General features: G+C 34.4%; 1 protein-coding gene across 1 annotated transcript; it reads left to right on the forward strand.

Annotated features, from left to right (window-relative positions):
- The first annotated feature begins 3,248 nt into the window (after window positions 1–3,248).
- On the forward strand, window positions 3,249–16,410 carry CSN3 (casein kappa). Its single transcript, XM_027544672.1, has 5 exons — window positions 3,249–3,391; window positions 5,822–5,883; window positions 11,808–11,840; window positions 13,851–14,367; window positions 16,233–16,410. Exons 2-4 carry the CDS (start codon window positions 5,827–5,829, stop codon window positions 14,331–14,333), a joined length of 573 nt encoding a protein of 190 aa, XP_027400473.1. The 5' UTR covers window positions 3,249–3,391; window positions 5,822–5,826; the 3' UTR covers window positions 14,334–14,367; window positions 16,233–16,410.
- Window positions 16,411–19,984: the final 3,574 nt, after the last annotated feature.

The following is a 19,984-nucleotide window of genomic DNA, read 5'->3' on the forward strand; positions in this document are numbered from 1 at the left end:
AAAGGTCCATATAATCAAAGCTATGGTTTTTCCAGTAGTCATATATGGATGTGAGAGTTGGACCATAAAGAAGGCTGAGCACCAAAAACTTGATGCTTTCAAACTGTGGTGCTGGAGAAGACTCTTAAGAATCCCTTGGATTGCAAGGAGATCAAACCAGTTAATCTCAAAGGAAATAAACCCTGAAAACTCATTGGAAGGACTAATGCTGAAGCTGAAGCTCTAATACTTTGTCTGCCTGGTGCAGAGAGTCAACTCATTGGAAAAGACCCTGATGTTGGGAAAGATTGAGTGCAGGAGGAGAAGCGGGATACAGAAGATGGGTTCAATAGCATCACCAACTCAATGGACATGAATTTGAGCAAACTCCAGGAGACAGTGAAGGAGAGGGAAGCCTGGCGTACTGCAGTCTATCGGTGGCAGAGTTGGACACGACTTAGTGACTGAACACAATGCAGTGTTAAAATAATATTAGGAGCATTTTATGCTATTTTCCTATGATTTTCACATGTCACAGCAATGGTTTCTGAAGCATAAATGATTCTGCACTAAAATGTTACTTTTCTGATGTCTTAAGAATGAATCATATAGAAAGTTATGTTAGTAATTTATATTGTGACTATCACAAACATTGTTGTACTTCAAGCATATTGTAGACTATTGAGATTAGCTTCATACTAATGAAGTTGCTGAAAAATAAAATAGTACATTAAAAAAAAATAACAAAACCATATGCAAGTGAATACCACCAAAAGAAGAGAAAATAGAGATAAACTACACAATCGAAATAATAAATACTAACAAGGGGAAATTGTTGTGAGTAAAAACTGCATATGAGTCAATAATAATCATACCACTTATCACAAAATGTTTATTTCATAGTGCTGGAAATACAGCATTATTATAAAATACAAGGGCTCCACTGTGTAAGAGTTACATAAATGGATACTGCTTATCAGGATCTAAACAAAAGGAAGTTGTAGCTGACAGAGAAGCCCTGCTGGTCCTCCTCCCATATTCTAGCAGTGTTTTAGGAGTTTACCATGGCCTCTCTGAAGAATACATGACTAGATCAAAGCTGGTGATCTAGTAGTTTTGAGACTGTTCAGCACCATCCCAACATCCCGGCAGATTTCATTTCATAGGAGATCTGATTCTTCTTTAGTTTTTCTTTGGAAAACACCAGGGTATCTGAATAGCTCCAGTATAGATTATACCCAGTTTGTCTACAACAATCATTCAAAACTCTTTCAATCCCTTAGTTCAGTATATTTGATATGGGGAATGTTCAGTGTCACTAGTATTCAAGTAAGTGTTAGACTATCAGCTCCACCAGAGCAACAATTTTTGCCTGCTTTGGTTACTAACTTATCCTTAATACCTGGAGCATGCATGCATGTGTGCTCAGTCATGTCTAACTTTTTGCAACCCCATGGACAGTAGCCCACCAGTCTCCTCTGTCCGTGGACTTCCCAGGAAAGAATATGGAATGGGTTGCCATTTAATTCTCCAGGGAAGCTTCCCAATCCAGGGATCAAACCCACATCTCCTGTGTCTCCTGCATTGGCAGCAGATTTTTTACCACTGAGTCACCAGAGAAGCCTAATGCCTGGAACAGAACCTGAAATACTATAAGTGCTAAAAGAATAATATCCAGTTTGCAAAGTTCCCCAAGGCACAGATTATTGTTTGAAGTGGATGGGAGACCCCCACCTCCTGCCCCACTGTAGAAGTGTTTGTCTTTTAGTAGGGGGAAGAATTCTTATCCTTCCCAGGTGAAATATATTATCTTGAGAAAACAATCTCATTGAAGATATTTTGAGTCTATGGCATTTGTGAATTAAATAAAGACTCAACTATAAATCTATACAATTTTATGGCTCTAAATCAGTGATTGAGAAATTATTATGTGGAATAGAAAACTTTCATAATTTAGGGACTGACCAGACCTTAATCTTGCAACTATCAATTGACCCAAATGACCAAAGGAAAATGATGTGACAAAACAGTTTAAACAGAATGGCTGGTCTTACTGTAGCAGCTCGTGTTAGCAGTTTGGAAATTCTGCCATCTTTCTCTTTTGACAGCAGAAGTCAAACCATTCTGAGAAATAGAAATTTTCAATTTACTCTGTACAAGCTGAATAAACATTTTAGGGTCATGACCATCACTCTGAACATTCTAAGATATGAAATACTTCTAAGAAAAAGAGGAATACAACACAATGCTGTTATTAATTCTTGTTTGTATCCTGGCAGTCCTACATCAATTCCTGTAAATACCACAATTGGGTGAGGACTTCATAGAAAAAATGAAATCACAGTTAACATTTTTTTGTGGAGAAATGTAAGCAAAAGCAGATATTCTTTCCTTAATTATGTAGGAAAATTATTTGGTTAGCAGTATTTTACTAAAATACCCCCCATTTTGGTGGCTTTAAGATATATATTTTGTAAGTCAGAATAAGCCGTCTTTGAAACAGAACAATTATTCTGAATTTAGTTATTTAATTTTGTACATCCAGAATGATTCACCTATATTATTGAAATTTACAAATCTAAGTGAAAGCAATAAATGCTGAAGAAGATGTGAAGAAAGGGGAATCCTCCTACACTGTTGGTGGCAATGTAAACTGGCAGAGCCACTATGGAGAACATTATGGAGATTCCTTCAGAAATTAAAAAAAAAAATCTATGTGCAACTTGATTCATAAGAAACTAATCAATCAACAAACAGGTGTTTATATGATGAATTTACTGAAGAACAAAATGAAAATGGATCCCTACTTTATATTGATTAATATTTCATATTTGGATTTAACATAAATTATTCTTGGGCATATAAAAGATGGTCAGTTTTCTAATTGTTAAATACTGATGGCTGTAATTCTAGAAAGAGGACGATCAACCACAGCCCATAATATATGTAGAATTACTTCATACCCAGGTTCTTGAAATAATAAGAAACATTTGAAATGTAAAAGTGCTATGGCTAGATACTTTTCATTTAATAATAGCTTTAAATTCAAATAGGTGGAATTAGTTGATTAAAATGCAATTAATATTCTTAAAAATCCTCTATATCTTTTCATAAACATAAAAGTTCAGTCTTACAAAAGTGTGAATAATCTGTTTTCAAATCTTATGAATGACAACTCTATTTCCTCCTCTGCATTCCATTAACCGAGACTGATGTAAAGATGGCCCTGCTATCGTCAGATCTTTCCTTTCTGTCATCTTCCTATTGGTGCAATGTAAAAGGAAGATAAATCTCATGACGCAAGACACTAACACCCTTTAATTAGTCTCTGGTTATTTACCTTGGGTGTTCCTTACAGTGGAAAGGCCAACTGAACCTACTGCCAAGCAAGAGCTGACGGTCACAAGGAAAGGTAATCACATTAAAACATTCAAAGAGAATAATTCTTATTCACAGCAGACTGTAATTATTACACCACCAAAGTTATTTTAGAAGAACATTTTCTTCCTTTTGGCTTTTATTGTTAAGCTTGAATATCCTTTGTCATCATTATGATATTAGTTTCTAATCTAAATCTTAGATTCTGTATAATGTTATGATAAAATTTATTTTTAACTTCACTTTGGGTTAAAGTCAAGATTTGATACTTGCTAAAGTACTGAAGACAATGTAGATTCTTAAAAAAAAAAAAAAGTATGTTCAAGACAGTGAATCTATTCCTACAGACAAATGTAGGAGGGCTAACTTTTTAGGAAGATGAAAGTACAGCATAATCCAGATTGATCCCTTAATTAATTTCAAAATTTTATTTCTGTCTAAAGGTTATAATTTCATTTGTCATAGTATACAACTTTAAAAAATAACAGGACTTATACATCCTTCATGAAAGCTGAATAGTTCTGTTTCACAAATTTTTCTGGATTGCCAAGTTATGAAGGCAAATTCAAGTACTTACTGTTTTAAGTAACTGATAAGAATGGTCTTATTTCTCTGGTTTCTGTTTATGCTAAAAAGAGAATAACTACTACCATTTTACAAGATGTTTTTGTATGAGTGTTTGTGATATCATTTTGCATGAATTATAAAAAATTCCATGATTCACCATAGAAATATTGTTCAGACTACAATCTTAAAAGTTAGCCAATGATTATTGTACAATATTTTTTCTATATTCACTGTACTGTATTGTAATCATCAAGCTTAATAAGAGACTAGATATTAATTATTCCAACCACAAAAAAGAAATGGTAATTATGTGACATGACAGAGTTGTTAATTATCAATACAATTGCAATCAAATTATGATGCACAAATACATTAAATAAACATGTTAGACACATTAAATTAACACAATGTTATATATTAAATCTATTTCAACTAAGAAAAATTTCACTGGCAAGTGAAGAATTCATAAGGAGCTCCATTCTATCCAATGAAATTTGAGGAAACAATCAGTGCTGTAGGTTGCTCAAATTTGAACTCACATTAAGTTCTTTTCCATTCAGTGATATTCCATCAGAGGTTCTGAAGTCAGTTTAGTAGACAGCCTTTCTAGTCATTCTTACCTGGAAATCAAAATTGAGTTGAGTCTGGTGTGCGCTCTTTATCAAGCCTGAACTTCTAACTCTGTGACCCTAGTCTATAAAACTCAGTTTGCAGGTTTCAAGTCTATACAAGTATGATAACAATGGCTGTAACAAGATGTAGTATTTAATTTATAAATGCAAAATTTATTAATATTTTAAAAATCTAAAATGTTATATGATCTTTCTAAAAAGACAATTTAGCTTTTAAAATCAAATAAATAGGTATTACTACCCTATACTTGAGTCTTTAGAAAGATAAGGTTAATTTATTTCTTCAAATATTTCATCTAGAAAACTTTAATTGTCATATCTTACATTTTTTCATTAAATTGATCAAGCTAATTATATAACTTATGATTACTGGAGAAGCAGATTATGAAAAATGCAGTTTCAGGATACTCTCCCCAATCTCTTTAAGTATTCCTATTAGATCAATGACAGAATTAGAGAATTTCAGACATTTCAGTTCAAACTTTTATTTATAGGCAAAAAGAATACTAGGGCCAGATAAAGGGAAATACTTATTCAAAGTAGAGAATAGAGCCCAAGATGGAGATCAGTTCTCCAAAGGAATGTGTAGTCACCTCAGTTTCTTATCTGAAGCCACTCAACTAGCGTTAGGAAAGCTATCTAATTCTTTAGCCTGGCATTTAATGCCTCATCTTTCTTTGCCCTAAATTTTCTATCCAACTTTGTCTTTCCCTTCCCTCCATTCAAATGCCCATGAATATTCCTAAGGAGTTCTCTTTTCCTTGAAGTTCCTCACTATTAATCTCTGCATGGGCAAGTCCCACCTATATGCTATGTCCTACAGAAATAATTTATTGATTTCTTAACTGAACACTTCTATCTGTAGAACAGCACTTTTGTGACACTTTCTACTCTCTTTTATCTAACAGTGATTTGTGTACATTGCAACTCTTCCTAAAATTTATGTTACTTGACCAATTCACCTTAATAATCTCAACACTGACACACACAGAGCTTTGTTCCTACTACGTTCTTGGTACATATGAAATGAATACAGGATTAACCTTGTAATGACTCATTCAGTAACATAACCAAAAATTAAATTCATATATTTCCTACCATTTGGTTTTTCTAAAGCTTTTAATAAAATAGATTTTTCACATTGGCTATATCTCCCCCTCATTCTGGCTTTTCCCACCCTTAAATCAAATAAAACATTGCTCCAAGTCACTCCTAAATTATCAGCAACAGATCCTGTTAATCTAATGTTTTTAATTTAATTTTAGGTGCAATGATGAAGAGTTTTTTCCTAGTTGTGACTATCCTGGCATTAACCCTGCCATTTTTGGTGAGTTAATTTCATCTAATCAGTTTGTATCAAATTTTTTTAATTTATTGAAGGGCTTTAATTGTGTAAATTTCTAAATACAGTTATATTTTATAGAACAAAATAGCTGCATAAGTAATTTATTTTTACATTTATTTTTCTTATTAAAGTCATATTCTTCTGGATATTCTTCTGGTTTCTAGGAATAAAGAAATCACACTTTATCATCTAAAGAAAACCTTTAAAATTCTTATATGATAGAGAAAATACATTTGGGGGGAAAAATCCTGAAAATATTTTTAAATTATAATATGCACTTAAAATAATTCACAAAAAATAAATATATAAACCATAGAGGAAGATCAGAAATGTTTTTAGTTAAATTCCTATTTCATGCAAACTCCAATTTGTTTCGAAACTAAATCCTTAAAATATTAGGAACTTGTTTAAGCTTTTTTACCAATTTCAAATAACTTGACATGTACTTTTAATATTTAAGTGTATTGTAACTTTTGTTATAATATTTCCATTGTGTCAACTCCCTCTCAGGGACTATATCCATAAACACCTCTTTGATTTTTAGGCAAACATCTGAAACCATCAGATGTTTATTTTCCTGTTCTTACTGTTGGCAAATAAGTGCCTGGGATCCCCAAATGAACATGAAAATAAAACAGACCAATAGCCAAAACAATGAGGAAAACTAGTCAAAAAAATTAAAAGGAAAAAACCCCAAACCTTTTTCATATTACATGTAATTATAGTACATTACAGAGTGTAATGCCTGAAAATCATAGTTATTTATGGATACAATCCCTGAGAGGGAGTTGACAAAATATGAAGATTATAACAAAAGTTACAATATATTTGAATGTTAAACATACATATCAAGTTATTTGAAATTGGTAAAAAGAAAAAAGAAAAACTTAAACAACATCCTAATATTTTAAGAATTTAGTCTCTAAATAGACTGGAGTTTGTGTGAGATAGGAATTTAATTAAAAACATTATACATTACCATGTGTAAAATTAGATAGCCAGTGGAAATTTGCTGTATGATGCAGGGAGCTCAAACCTAGGACTCTGTGACAACCTAGAGGGGTAGGATGGGGTGGGAGGTGGAAGGGAGGTTCAAGGGGGAGGGGACATAACATACCAATGGCTGATTCATATTAATGTATGGCAGAAACCAACACAATATTGTAAAGCAATTATCCTCCAACTAAAAATAAATACATTTAAAATTTAAATATCTGATGCTGTATGACCTCCTCTTGTTTTGATGGGCAGGGTCATGCTCAATAAATCTTTAATCCAATTTTCTGTTAATGGGCAGGGCTGTGTTTCCTCCCTGTTTTTTGACCTGAGGCCAAATTATGGTGGAGGTAATGAAGATAATGGCTGGCGACCTTCTTCAAAAGGTCCCATGCAAACACCACTGCACTCAGTGCCCCCAGCCTGCAGCAGGCCACCTCTGACCGATGCCTCTGCCAGAGACTCCTGGACACTCATGGGCAAGTCTGGTTCAGTCTCTTGTGGGGTCATTGCTTCTTTCTCTTGGGTCCTGGTGCACACAAGCTTTTGTTTGTGCCCTCCAAGAGTCTGTTTCCTCAGTCCTGTGTAAGTTCTAGAGGCTCTATGGTGGGGTTAATGGTGACCTCTTCTAAGAGGGCTTATGCCATACCCAGGTCTACTGCACCCAGAGCTCCTGCCCAGCAGCAATCAACTGCTGACCTGTACCTCCACAGGAGACATTCAAACAAAGTTCTGGCTCAGTCTCTGTGGAGTCTCTGGGTCCTGGTGCATACCAGGCTTATTTGAGCCCTCCAAGCATCTCTGGCGGGTATGGGGTTTGATTCTAAATGCTATTTCACCCTTCTACCATCTTTCTGGGGCTTCTCCTTTGCCCTTGGACATGAGGTATCTTTCCTCGGTGGGATCCAACATTCTTCTGTTGATGGTTGTTCAGCAGTGAGTGAAATTTTGGAGTTCTTGCAGAAGATGAGCACAAGTCCTTACACTCTGTAACAAACTACTTCTACTCTACAACAAACTGGAAAATTCATAAAGAGATGGGAATACCAGACCACCTGACCTGCCTCCTGAAAAATTTGTATGCAGGTCAAGAAGCAACAGTTAGAAATGGACATGGAACAACAGACTGGTTCCAAATCAGGAAAGGAGTACATCAAGGCTATATATTGTCACCGTGATTATTAACTTATACACACAGTACATCATGAGAAATGCTGGGCTGGATGAAGCACAAGTTGGAATCAAGATTGCCAGGAGAAATATCAATAACCTCAGATATGCAGATGACACCACCCTTATGGCAGAAAACGAAGAAGAACTAAAGAGCCTCTTGATGAAAGTGAAAGAAGAGAGTGAAAAAGTTGGCTTAAAGCTCAACATTCAGAAAACGAAGATCATGGCATCCGGTCCCATCACTTCATGGCAAATAGATGAGGAAACAATGGAAACAGTGACAGACTTTATTTTCTGGGGCTCCAAAATCACTGCATATGGTGACTGCAGCCATGAAATTAAAAGACGCTTGCTCCTCGGAAGAAAAGCTATGACCAACCTAGATAGCATATTAAAAAGCAGAGACATTACTTTGCCAACCAAGGTCTGTCTGGTCAAAGCTATGGCTTTTCCAGTAATCATGTATGGATGTGAAAGTTGGACTATAAAGAAAGCTGAGCACTGAAGAATTGATGCTTTTGAACTGTGGTGTTGGAGAAGACTCTTGATAATCCCTTGGACTGCAAGGAGATCCAACCAGTCTGTCCTAAAGGAAATCAGTCCTGAATATTCATTGGAAGGACAGATTCTGAAGCTGAAACTCCAATACTTTGGTCATCTGATGAGAAGAACTGACTCATTGGAAAAGACCCTGATACTGGGAAAGATTGAAGGCAGGAGGAGAAGGGAACAACAGAGGATGAAATGGTTGGATGGCATTACCGACTCTGGACATGAGTTTAAATACGCTCCAGGAGTTGGTGATGAACAGGGAAGCCTGGCGTGCTGCAGTCCATGGGATTACAAAGATCTGATATGACTGAGCGACTGAACTGAATTGATGACCTCCTCTTAAACTGTAAAATTTGGAACAGCACTAGTCCTTGTTTCATAATTCATTTATTATTAAATTTAGTTTTGCTTTCAAGTTAATATCTCTTAAATAATTCTATTTGGTAAATTTTTAGAATCTTTTTAAAAATTTGAATTACTATGACCTTCATATTTCTTCCTTTCTTCTTTGAAATTTGATTTTATTGTGGTCACCTGCATATTTAGAACTTGGGCTTTCTCTTGAGGGATAGAGGTTAAAGTTTAAATCAGAAAGTGATTGACAACTGCTTGACCTCTGAAAACATCTTCTTGAACTATTTAAGCTAGTGCTATCCCCAAACTCTCCTTCCTGTCTTCACAAAGCTACAAGCCCCATGGATATAAACAAATAATTCAAAAGAAGAATGAAAGTTTATATAATTTTTACCATCCAATCTTATACAATCTTACTTACCCAATCAAAATCATACAACTTAATACAGCAATCGGAGAAGGCAATGGCACCCCACTCCAGTACTCTTGCCTGAAAGATCCCATGGACTGAGGAGCCTGGTAGACTGCAGTCCATGGGGTCACTAGGAGTCAGACACGACTGTGTAACTTTCAAGTAGACATCCTGAGCGACTTCACTTTCACTTTTCACTTTTCACTTTCATGCATTGGAGAAGGAAATGGCAAGCCACTCCAGTGTTCTTGCCTGGAGAATCCCAGGGACGGGGAAGCCTGGTGGGCTACCATCTCTGGGGTCACACAGAGTCAGACACGACTGAAGTGACTTAGCAGCAGCAGCAGCAATACAGCAATGTTGTAGCATCTTTTATGTGCTAAATGTATTCCTTCTCTCCAAAATATAAATAACTAAGATAACACTTATTACTAGCAATTACAAGATGAACTGCACAATCTTATAGTCTACTGATGACATTATAAATTGGTATATCTTTACTGTACAGAAGTTTAATAATTTCTGTATTTTCCCCCCAAAATCATATTTTTGATGGACTGTTTTAAGAAATCACTGAAAACTATTTAAAAGGCCATTGACATCTGGGCTTCCCTGGTGTCTCAGAAAGTAAAGAATCTGCCTGCATGCAGGAGACCTAGTTTTCATCCTTGGATTGGGAAGATTTCCCCGGAGAAGGGAATGGCTACCCACTCAAGTATCTTACCTGGAGAATTCATGGACAGGGGAGCCTCATGGGCTACAGTTCATAGGTCATTTTAAAAGTCCATTGATATCTATCCAGATGTTATCCATGCCTGTATTTATAATAAAAACATTTTTTGATAAACCTTTAAAAGTTAACAGTAAAGAACAAACATTTCATGACATAACCATTGATTGTTTTTCAACTTTGAATATGCAAGTATGAAAACTGAGGTGATGGAAAAAATGATATGAGATCATATGCCTTTAAAAAATTTAAGATACAAGATACTAAAATGAACATATACCAGGAATACATAATGCATGTAGACTGATATTATATAAAATCTATATCTAAATTTTCAGGATTTTTTAGTGTAGGCAAACTTTCAATATTAATATAACTTTTTAAATTTTAAACTAATGACTTAATAAATTTAGAGGTAAATAAGTCCCTGTCTTAACACACCCTGTATTTTATTATTTTTTTAAAATCTCTGATATCCTATACCAACAACTTCCTAAAGGTTTATAGGATCTTTTATATCCCAGGGATATGTGTGAAAAGTCTTAAACTAAAACTGTCATCTTAAAACTATTTACCATTATGAACTCACCTTTTGTAAGTTTTAAAGCTTCATATAGATATGCCTGGAAACTACTTTCTCACTCCTGATTTCCTATGCATGTTACAATCCAGAACTAAGAAAAGTACTATAAATACATGATAATTTTTTAAATGCTATTATTTATATAACATTTATATACCAGTGTTATGCTAGAGGCAATTTTTTAATCAAGCACTGGATGGGTGGATTTTTAATCAACCAGATGGATGATACGGGGAGGGAGGAGGGAGAGGGATTCAGGATGGGGAACATGTGTACACCTGTAGTGGATTCATGTTGATGTATGGCAAAACCAATACAATATTGTAAAGTAATTAGCCTCCAATTAAAATTAAAAAATTATATTAAAAAAAAGAAAACCTCATAAATCATCTTAGGAGAGCAGAAACAGAAAAATATGCTAAATTCTCCTCTTATTTTTAGCAATATATATTCAATACAAATTGAATATAGGTTGTTCATGTTCTTCATTTAAGCAATATCATATATAGTTGTTGGTACAGAGATCAAATGATCATATTCTTTTCAATCTTAAATTTTTCTCCCTAAATAGTGATTTTTAAGAACAACTTAACCATGGGGCTCATTATTGCTATTTAAGTTAGCATGTATCTGTCATTTCTTGAGGGTTTCACAGACTATCTGCTAAGTCACTTCAGTCGTGTCCAGCTCTGTGCGACCCCATAGACGGCAGCCCACCAGGCTCTCCCGTCTCTGGGATTCTCCAGGCAAGAACACTGGAGTGGGTTGCCATTTCCTTCTCCAATGCATGAAAGTGAAAAGTGAAAGTGAAGTCACTCAGTCATGTTCGACACTTAGTGATCCCATGGACTGCAGCCCACCAGGCTCCTCCATGCATGGGATTTTCCAGGCAAGAGTACTGGAGTGGGGTGCCATTGCCTTCTCTGTCACAGACTATAGATAACCTAGAAAAGTGCTTTATAATATTTTACAATACTAAAATAAAAGCAACAAAAACATGTTTTATCTTTTTTATAAAAGATATTTTTAAATCACAAAAACTAGACTCTATCATGCTTTTTTTCTTCTAACTTCTTGTTTCTGATTCTTTCTCTGAATCTCAACAGGGTGCCCAGGAGCAAAACCAAGAACAACCAATAGTAAGTTTGTTTCCAGTAGAGATATGAATCCAAAGAATAAAATTCTGCAAAGTTTAATGATATTAAAATGCCTTCTATCAAAAGACTAAGTAAATATTTAAACTACATAAAATAGTTGAATAATCTTTGTAAAAATAATCATTTCAGCAACCACTCATATGAATCCACATCAATGTTTATCTAAAATCTTGGTATCACTTTACAGGCCAAGTCGTGTTGATTTTCATGAGTATTTAGCAACATGAGAAAACCTTCTCAGAATTTAATACTGGGAAAACAATGAAAACAAAAGCAAAGCTTAATATTTCTTCTGTCTACTTTTTAAGAAATGGGGAATGATCCCTCTCTGAAACATCTTCAGATGCTTCTCATACAATTGTATTCATTCCCCCAGTTTGTTTGAATGAATACCTTTAAATATGTCTCCTTTCATGAGAAAGCCTTGCTTTGAGGTATAATTTCATTAATTTGTTTCTATTCATAAGGAAAGATCTAATGATTTTGTATTTTATAACTGCACCTAATTAATATTAATTAATAGAACTAATCAATTATTATAATTAGTTAATTATAATATAATATTATATATATCACATGATGTGATGTGATGTGGAATATATATATTTATCATATAATGTGATATTATGTGATATATATCACATTATATCACAATATATCACATGATGTGATGTGGAATATATATTATTATATAGTTTTATATAATATATATTAATAATTGATTAGTTCTATTACTTTGGCCACCTGATGTGAAGAGCTGACTCATTTGAAAAGACCCTGATGCTAGGAAAGATTGAGGGCAGGAGGAGAAGGGGACGACAGAGGATGAGATGGTTGGATGGCATCATGGACTCAATGGACATGGGTCTGGGTGGACTCCAGGAATTGGTGATGGACAGGGTGGCCTAGTGTGCTGCAGTTCATGGGGTCAGAAAGAGTTGGACACGACTGAGCGACTGAACTGAACTGAACTGAATATATAATATATAAATATTATAATATTATATATAATATATATTATAAAATTTTATAAATTATATAAAAAATATATAAACCCAAGAATCCATATCACATCACATCATTACATATAATATATAATATAATGTATAATATAATTTATAATATTAGATGATTATATAATATACAGTATTAATATATTAGTATATAATATAATTGTATATAGTTAACTGCACCTAATTAATGTATTTTATGACTGCACCTAATTGATAGAACTGTGGCAAATAAAGATGGAAAATTTCCTAACTGATTTTTAACGGATAAAACTAAGCAGAAAAAAAACCCCAACATATAAACCCAGGAATCCACATCACATTATTTTTACTATTTTGCTTGAATTAGTTTAGATAAAATGCACCCTTAACCTAATCCCTAGATAAATAAAATAAAAAACAGTTACAAACATGTGGTGAGAATAAACATATATATATATATATATATACACACACACACACATATACACACTCATATATATGGAAAGAGATATACAGTTTTTTTCTTTGTGTGTAGTATGCTTGTGTATTGTATGTCAAAGCTCTCTATGAAACTGGTCTAGCTGTGGTGCTTATAAAGTGCAACATTTACTGAGCACTTTTTATATATGCCAAGCTCTGGGCAAAGTGGTTTACATTATGAGCTATCTCATCTAATTTTTTTTGAAACTAATGTTATTTTTAATATTTGCTGAAAATCAAGAAGTGGAAGGAAAATGTACAAATCCATATTTTATAAAATAATATGGTTTCTGGGTTCACTATTCCCAATGTTGTACTTTCTTAACATCAAATACTGTAACAATTTGTTTCAAAAAATTCTGATTTAAGATATCTCTTCACTCTGCTTCTGCTGCTGCTAAGTCGCTTCAGTCCTGGCTGACTCTTGCGACCCCATAGATGGCAGCCCACTAGGCTCCCCAGTCCCTGGGATTCTCCAGGCAAGAAATAATACCATTCTGCATAATTTATTTTTTTACAGCGCTGTGAGAAAGATGAAAGATTCTTCAGTGACAAAATAGCCAAATATATCCCAATTCAGTATGTGCTGAGTAGGTATCCTAGTTATGGACTCAATTACTACCAACAGAAACCAGTTGCACTAATTAATAATCAATTTCTGCCATACCCATATTATGCAAAGCCAGCTGCAGTTAGGTCACCTGCCCAAATTCTTCAATGGCAAGTTTTGTCAAATACTGTGCCTGCCAAGTCCTGCCAAGCCCAGCCAACTACCATGGCACGTCACCCACACCCACATTTATCATTTATGGCCATTCCACCAAAGAAAAATCAGGATAAAACAGAAATCCCTACCATCAATACCATTGCTAGTGGTGAGCCTACAAGTACACCTATCACCGAAGCAGTAGAGAGCACTGTAGCTACTCTAGAAGATTCTCCAGAAGTTATTGAGAGCCCACCTGAGATCAACACAGTCCAAGTTACTTCAACTGCAGTCTAAAAACTCTAAGGAGACATCAAAGAAGACAACGCAGGTAAATAAGCAAAATGAATAACAGCCAAGATTCATGGACTTATTAATAAAATCGTAACATCTAAACTAGCGTAGATGGATAAATTAAATCTGTTACAGAGAAGGCGAAATGGGCTAATTATAACTTACATTTGCTGGTTCTTTATCATGTATATACTAGATTCTTTCCCAACAAGAAAGTTTTAAAATATTTTACAAAATGAGTAAAAATTGCAGATTTTATTATTAAACCTTTTTCAACAATTGGTATACTCCTTGAATCTATTAGTTTTATTTTACTCCTGTTCACACACAAAAACAGTAAAGTACAGTGTCAACTCATGATTTTTCTTATCTCAAAAATATGTTTTCTTAGAAAAAAATCATATAGGATATGAGTTTAAATATATTTTAATTGTATACCAGTGTTGTTGCACTCTACTTTTGGTAAGAATAGAATGAAAGGAAACAATGTTTCACTCATAGCATTTTATCTCAGGCATCACTTCCGAAAGGCTGTATAAGGTTAGGCACCCAAATTTCTCCTATTGTAAGGTAATCCCACAGAAAAATTCTAATTTTTAACTTGAAAAGCACCTACTTATTAAGAGGAAACTTTCAGAACTTTAAATATAATGTAAAATATGTCTATTTATTATTTGAATCAATGGATAATGGCAGAGTCCAAAATAATTTAAAACACATGAAGAGGTTAAACAGAAAGATCAATAAGATAGAAAATAACTAAAGATTGTGAAATAATTTAGGAAGAAAGTGACAACATTTTGAGATTCTAGGCAACAAATACTTTCATCACACTGTCTACATGATTTTTGGTCTAAAATGAACTCAGCATGATATAATGGTAATAGCAATAGATCAGAGAAGCCTGGTTCTTCTGTTGTGTGACTTTAAGCAATTCATTACTCTCTCTAAAGAGTCATCACTCTCATTTTCTCATAATTTTGGTTGCTATGAGATTCAAGTGAGAAAGCATATTGTGAATGAGATGTAAAAAGCAATCAATCTGTGAAATATAATGCTCTAGAAAAGAAGTATAATTAGTAAATATTAAAATTTACTTTCAACTAAAATATCAAGTCCTTACTAAATTATCAAAACTACATAACAATCTCAGTTTAATCCTGTAGCAGCCGTATGGAATGGATTATATTACCATCTTAAATCCACAAATGAAAGCTATGGATGCAAATTGCTACAGCTGAAAGTTCAAAACTGGAAACCAAATCAAACTTGCTTGATTTCAGATAGTAAGGCTTAATTAGTACGTCTGCTATTTCCATATGGGCTATTTGTTAAAAAAAAATAAAAATAAAAACAGAAAACATACTCTAATTTTCCAAGATCAGCATATGTGTAAATTTTATTACTGAGATTGTGTTTAATAGGACATCTGGTAAGAAAGAGAAGATAATAAGCTGATAAATCTTTGACTCATTAAAATTTCAAAAAGAAAATGAAAAAATTAATGGACACAAAATGAAAACAAGTAATTGAGTTTGCAACTATCTATTTTATTGATATGAAATACATTATATTTACATGCTTGTTTTTAATAAAATAATCATTATCTCAATAGTCAACATTTGTTCAAAACTCAAGAACCTAGATTCCTAAGTTAAAACCACACACTATAAGATCACTTATAAAAAAAGAATGTATAGGACTGTGTCTTTCTGTGAATATTAGATGAAGACAATTGTATCAGTTCACTATGTGGTGAATTTAAATATTTAAATTTATATATTTAGTTAGATAAACTACTTGGATACAGACATGAAGCAAATCACAGAAGCTAAATAAAATACATATCATGAGAACTGTTAGCACATTGTGAACTAAATCTCTAAACTGTCATTTTTATAGGTCTAGCTGAAACCAAATGACTACTTCAAACTTTCCTTTGGCCAGTTGTCTGCCTTCGGTGAACAGAGAATATGATTTTCACAGATCCGGCTCCTTCCTCGTCTCCTCTTACATTTTACTTTTATGCCAGATTTAATTTTTTGATTCCTGCATAATAAAGCCAATCAAATGCAATGGATCTCTTTTCTTTTTTAATTTATTTATTTTAATTGGAGGCTAATTACTTTACAATATTGTATTGGTTCTACCACACATCAACATGAATCTGCCACGGGCATACACGTGTTCCCCATCCTGAACCCCCCTCCCACGTCCCTCCCCGTACCATCCCTCTGGGTCATCCCAGTGCACCACCCCAAGCATCCTGTATCCTGCATTGAACCTGGACTGGCAATTCATTTCTTATATGATATTATACATGTTTCAATGCCATTCTCCCAAATCATCCCACCCTCTCCCTCTCCCACAGAGTCCAAAAGACTGTTCTATACATCGTGTCTCTTTTGCTGTCTCGCATATAGGCTTATCATTACCATCTTTCTAAATTCCATATATATGCGTTAGTATACTGTATTGGAGTTTTTCTTTCTGGCTTACTTCACTCTGTATAGTAGGCTCCAGTTTCATCCACCTCATTAGAACTCATTCAAATGTATTCTTTTTAATGGCTGAATAATACTCCATTGTGTATATGTACCACTGCTTTCTTATCCATTCATCTGCTGATGGACATCTAGGTTGCTTCCATGTCCTGGCTATTATAAACAGTGCTGCGATGAACATTGGGGTACACGTGTCTCTTTTGATTCTGGTTTCCTGGGTGTGTATGCCCAGCGGTGGGATTGCTGGATCATAAGGCAGTTCTATTTCCAGTTTTTTAAGGAATCTCCACACTGTTCTCCATAGTGGCTGTACTAGTTTGCATTCCCACCAACAGTGTAAGAGGGTTCCCTTTTCTCCACACCCTATCCAGTATTTATTGCTTCTGGACTTTTGGATCACAGCCATTCTGACGTGAAATGGTACCTCATTATGGTTTTGATTTGCATTTCTCTGATAATGCATGATGTTGAGCATCTTTTCATGTGTTTGTTAGCCATCTGTATGTCTTCTTTGGAGAAATGTCTATTTAGATCTTTGGCCCATTTTTTGATTGGGGCGTTTATTTTTCTGGAGTTGAGCTGTAGGAGTTGCTTGTATATTTTTGAGATTAGTTGTTTGTCGGTTGCTTCATTTGCTATTATTTTCTCCCATTCTGAAGGCTGTCTTTTCACCTTGCTAATAGTTTCCTTTGATGTGCAGAAGCTTTTAAGTTTAATTAGGTCCCATTTGTTTATTTTTGCTTTTATTTCCAATATTCTGGGAGGTGGGTCATAGAGATTTATATTGGAGAGTGTTTTGCCTATGTTCTCCTCTAGAAGTTTTATAGTTTCTGGTCTTACATTTAGATCTTTAATCCATTTTGAGTTTATTTTTGTGTTAGAAAGTGTTCTAGTTTCATTCTTTTACAAGTGGTTGACCAGTTTTCCCAGCACCACTTGTTAAAGAGATTGTCTTTTCTCCATTGTATATTCTTGCCTCCTTTGTCAAATATAAGGTGTCCATATGTGCGTGAATTTATCTCTGCATTTTCTATTTTGTTCCATTGATCTATATTTCTGTCTTTGTGCCAGTACCATACTGTCTTGATGACTGTGGCTTTGTAGTAGAGCCTGAGGTCAGGCAGGTTGATTTCTCCAGTTCCATTCTTCTTTCTCAAGATAGCTTTGACTATTCAAGGTTTTTTTGTATTTCCATACAAATTGTGAAATTATTTGTTCTAGCTCTGTGAAAAATACCACTGGTAGCTTGATAGGGATTGCATTGAATCTATTGATTGCTTTGGGCAGTATACTCATTTTCACTATATTGATTCTTCTGATCCATGAACATGGTATATTTCTCCATCTATTAGTGTCCTCTTTGATTTCTTTCACCAGTGTTTTATAGTTTTCTATATATATATGTCTTTAGTTTCTTTAGGTAGATATATTCCTAAGTATTTTATTCTTTTCGTTGCAATGGTGAATGGAATTGTTTCCTTAATTTCTCTATTTTCTCGTTAATAGTGTATAGGAATGCAAGGGATTTCTGTGTGTTGATTTTATACCCTGCAACTTCACTATATTCATTTATTAGTTCTAGTAATTTTCTGGTGGAGTCTTTAGGGTTTTCTATGTAGAGGATCGTGTCATCTGCAAACAGTGAGAGTTTTACTTCTTTTCCAATCTGGATTCCTTTTATTTCTTTTTCTGCTCTGATTGCTGTGGCCAAAACTTCCAAAACTATGTTGAATAGTAATGGTGAAAGTGGGCACCCTTGTCTTGTTCCTGAATTTAGGGGAAATGCTTTCAATTTTTCACCACTAAGGATAATGTTTGCTGTGGTTTTGTCATATATAGCTTTTATTATGTTGAGGTATGTTCCTTCTATTCCTGCTTTCTGGACAGTTTTTATCATAAATGGATGTTGAAAGAGTCTGTGAATACACCTCAGGGGTTATTTGAAACTTTGAAATTCCAAGGTAAATTTAGTGTGAATTTGGAAATACACATTTAATTGAAGGCAGAGCTCATAATTTCTTCTGATTCTCAAAGTGGTTCACTCATTAAGACCATCTTCTGCAGGATGATATGGGGAAAATCTAAATTTATGGCTAAATCATTGGGGTCAGAGAACTAAGCCATAGTGTTCAACTCTAGAAGGCCACAAAGTGATTCTTGAGCAGCCAAGAGAGAGAATGAGAACACTAGAGTTAGCATTAAGTGCCCAAAAGTAATGCCAATTTTAGTCTAGATCATTCCCGAGAACAAATTCCCAGGCTCAGAGTCTTTAACATTCTCACCAAATAAAATAACTCTCTACTTTCAAATTCTTATTTTTTTTTTTAATTAACACTAGTAGGGGCTTCCCTGTGACATAGTAAATCCTTCAACTACAATTTCCATTTTAAGAAAATACATTGGTGAGTTGGTTATTTTGGGTTTGGATAAATTACTTTCAGAGGTAAAGTCCATTTCTGCAAAGGTAGTTTATATGAGAAATTATGTCTTTAGCATGGAAAATAAATGAGATCTGGAGGGTCACACATAGTCATTCATTTATCAATTATTTGCCAAATGCCCACTATGTGAATATATCATGCTTCCTCCCCACCTCTAGGACCTCATGGTCTGGTGAGAAATAGAAAAACATCTTATTATTCAAGTTCTCAGGTCTTCCAAAACAGTTATAAGTTATATAATAATAATTTATTTACCACTTTTTTAAATGTATAAAAAGTTCTCACACATATAAACCTCTTAATCTTCACTAGTAACCTCTTGAAATAGCTTCTTATTGATCCTCATTTTGTATGAAAGTGTTGAAAAGTGAAGTGCTAGTAGCTCAGTCCTGTCGGGACTCTTTGCAACCCTATGGACTGTAGCCTTCCAAACTCCTCTGTCCATGGGATTCTCCAGGCAAAACACTGGAGTGGGTTGCCACAGCCTCCTCAAGGGGATCCTATCAATCCAGTGATCAAACCTGAGTCTCCTGTGTCTCCTGCATTACAGGTGGATTCTTTATCATCTGAGCCACACTTTAGTTAAACGTACAATGAAAATTTATAGGCTTTAGATTTGGATAGAACTGAATTAAAGTTTTGCTCAAAATCGCTTGCTTAACTGTGTGGCTCTGGGTAATAAATAAGGTGGAAAGTGCATTTTTTGATT

This window comes from Bos indicus x Bos taurus, chromosome 6 (assembly GCF_003369695.1).
Source record: "Bos indicus x Bos taurus breed Angus x Brahman F1 hybrid chromosome 6, Bos_hybrid_MaternalHap_v2.0, whole genome shotgun sequence".
Classification (NCBI taxonomy): Eukaryota; Metazoa; Chordata; class Mammalia; order Artiodactyla; family Bovidae; genus Bos; species Bos indicus x Bos taurus.

Excerpts from the sequence above, each read along its gene's own strand:
- CSN3 (XM_027544672.1), top strand. The coding sequence starts at position 5,827 with ATGATGAAGAGTTTTTTCCTAGTTGTGACTATCCTGGCATTAACCCTG. Across the intron at positions 5,884-11,807 it reads CATTAACCCTGCCATTTTTG|GGTGCCCAGGAGCAAAACCA; the intron begins GTGAGTTAATTT and ends GAATCTCAACAG. Across the intron at positions 11,841-13,850 it reads AAAACCAAGAACAACCAATA|CGCTGTGAGAAAGATGAAAG; the intron begins GTAAGTTTGTTT and ends ATTTTTTTACAG.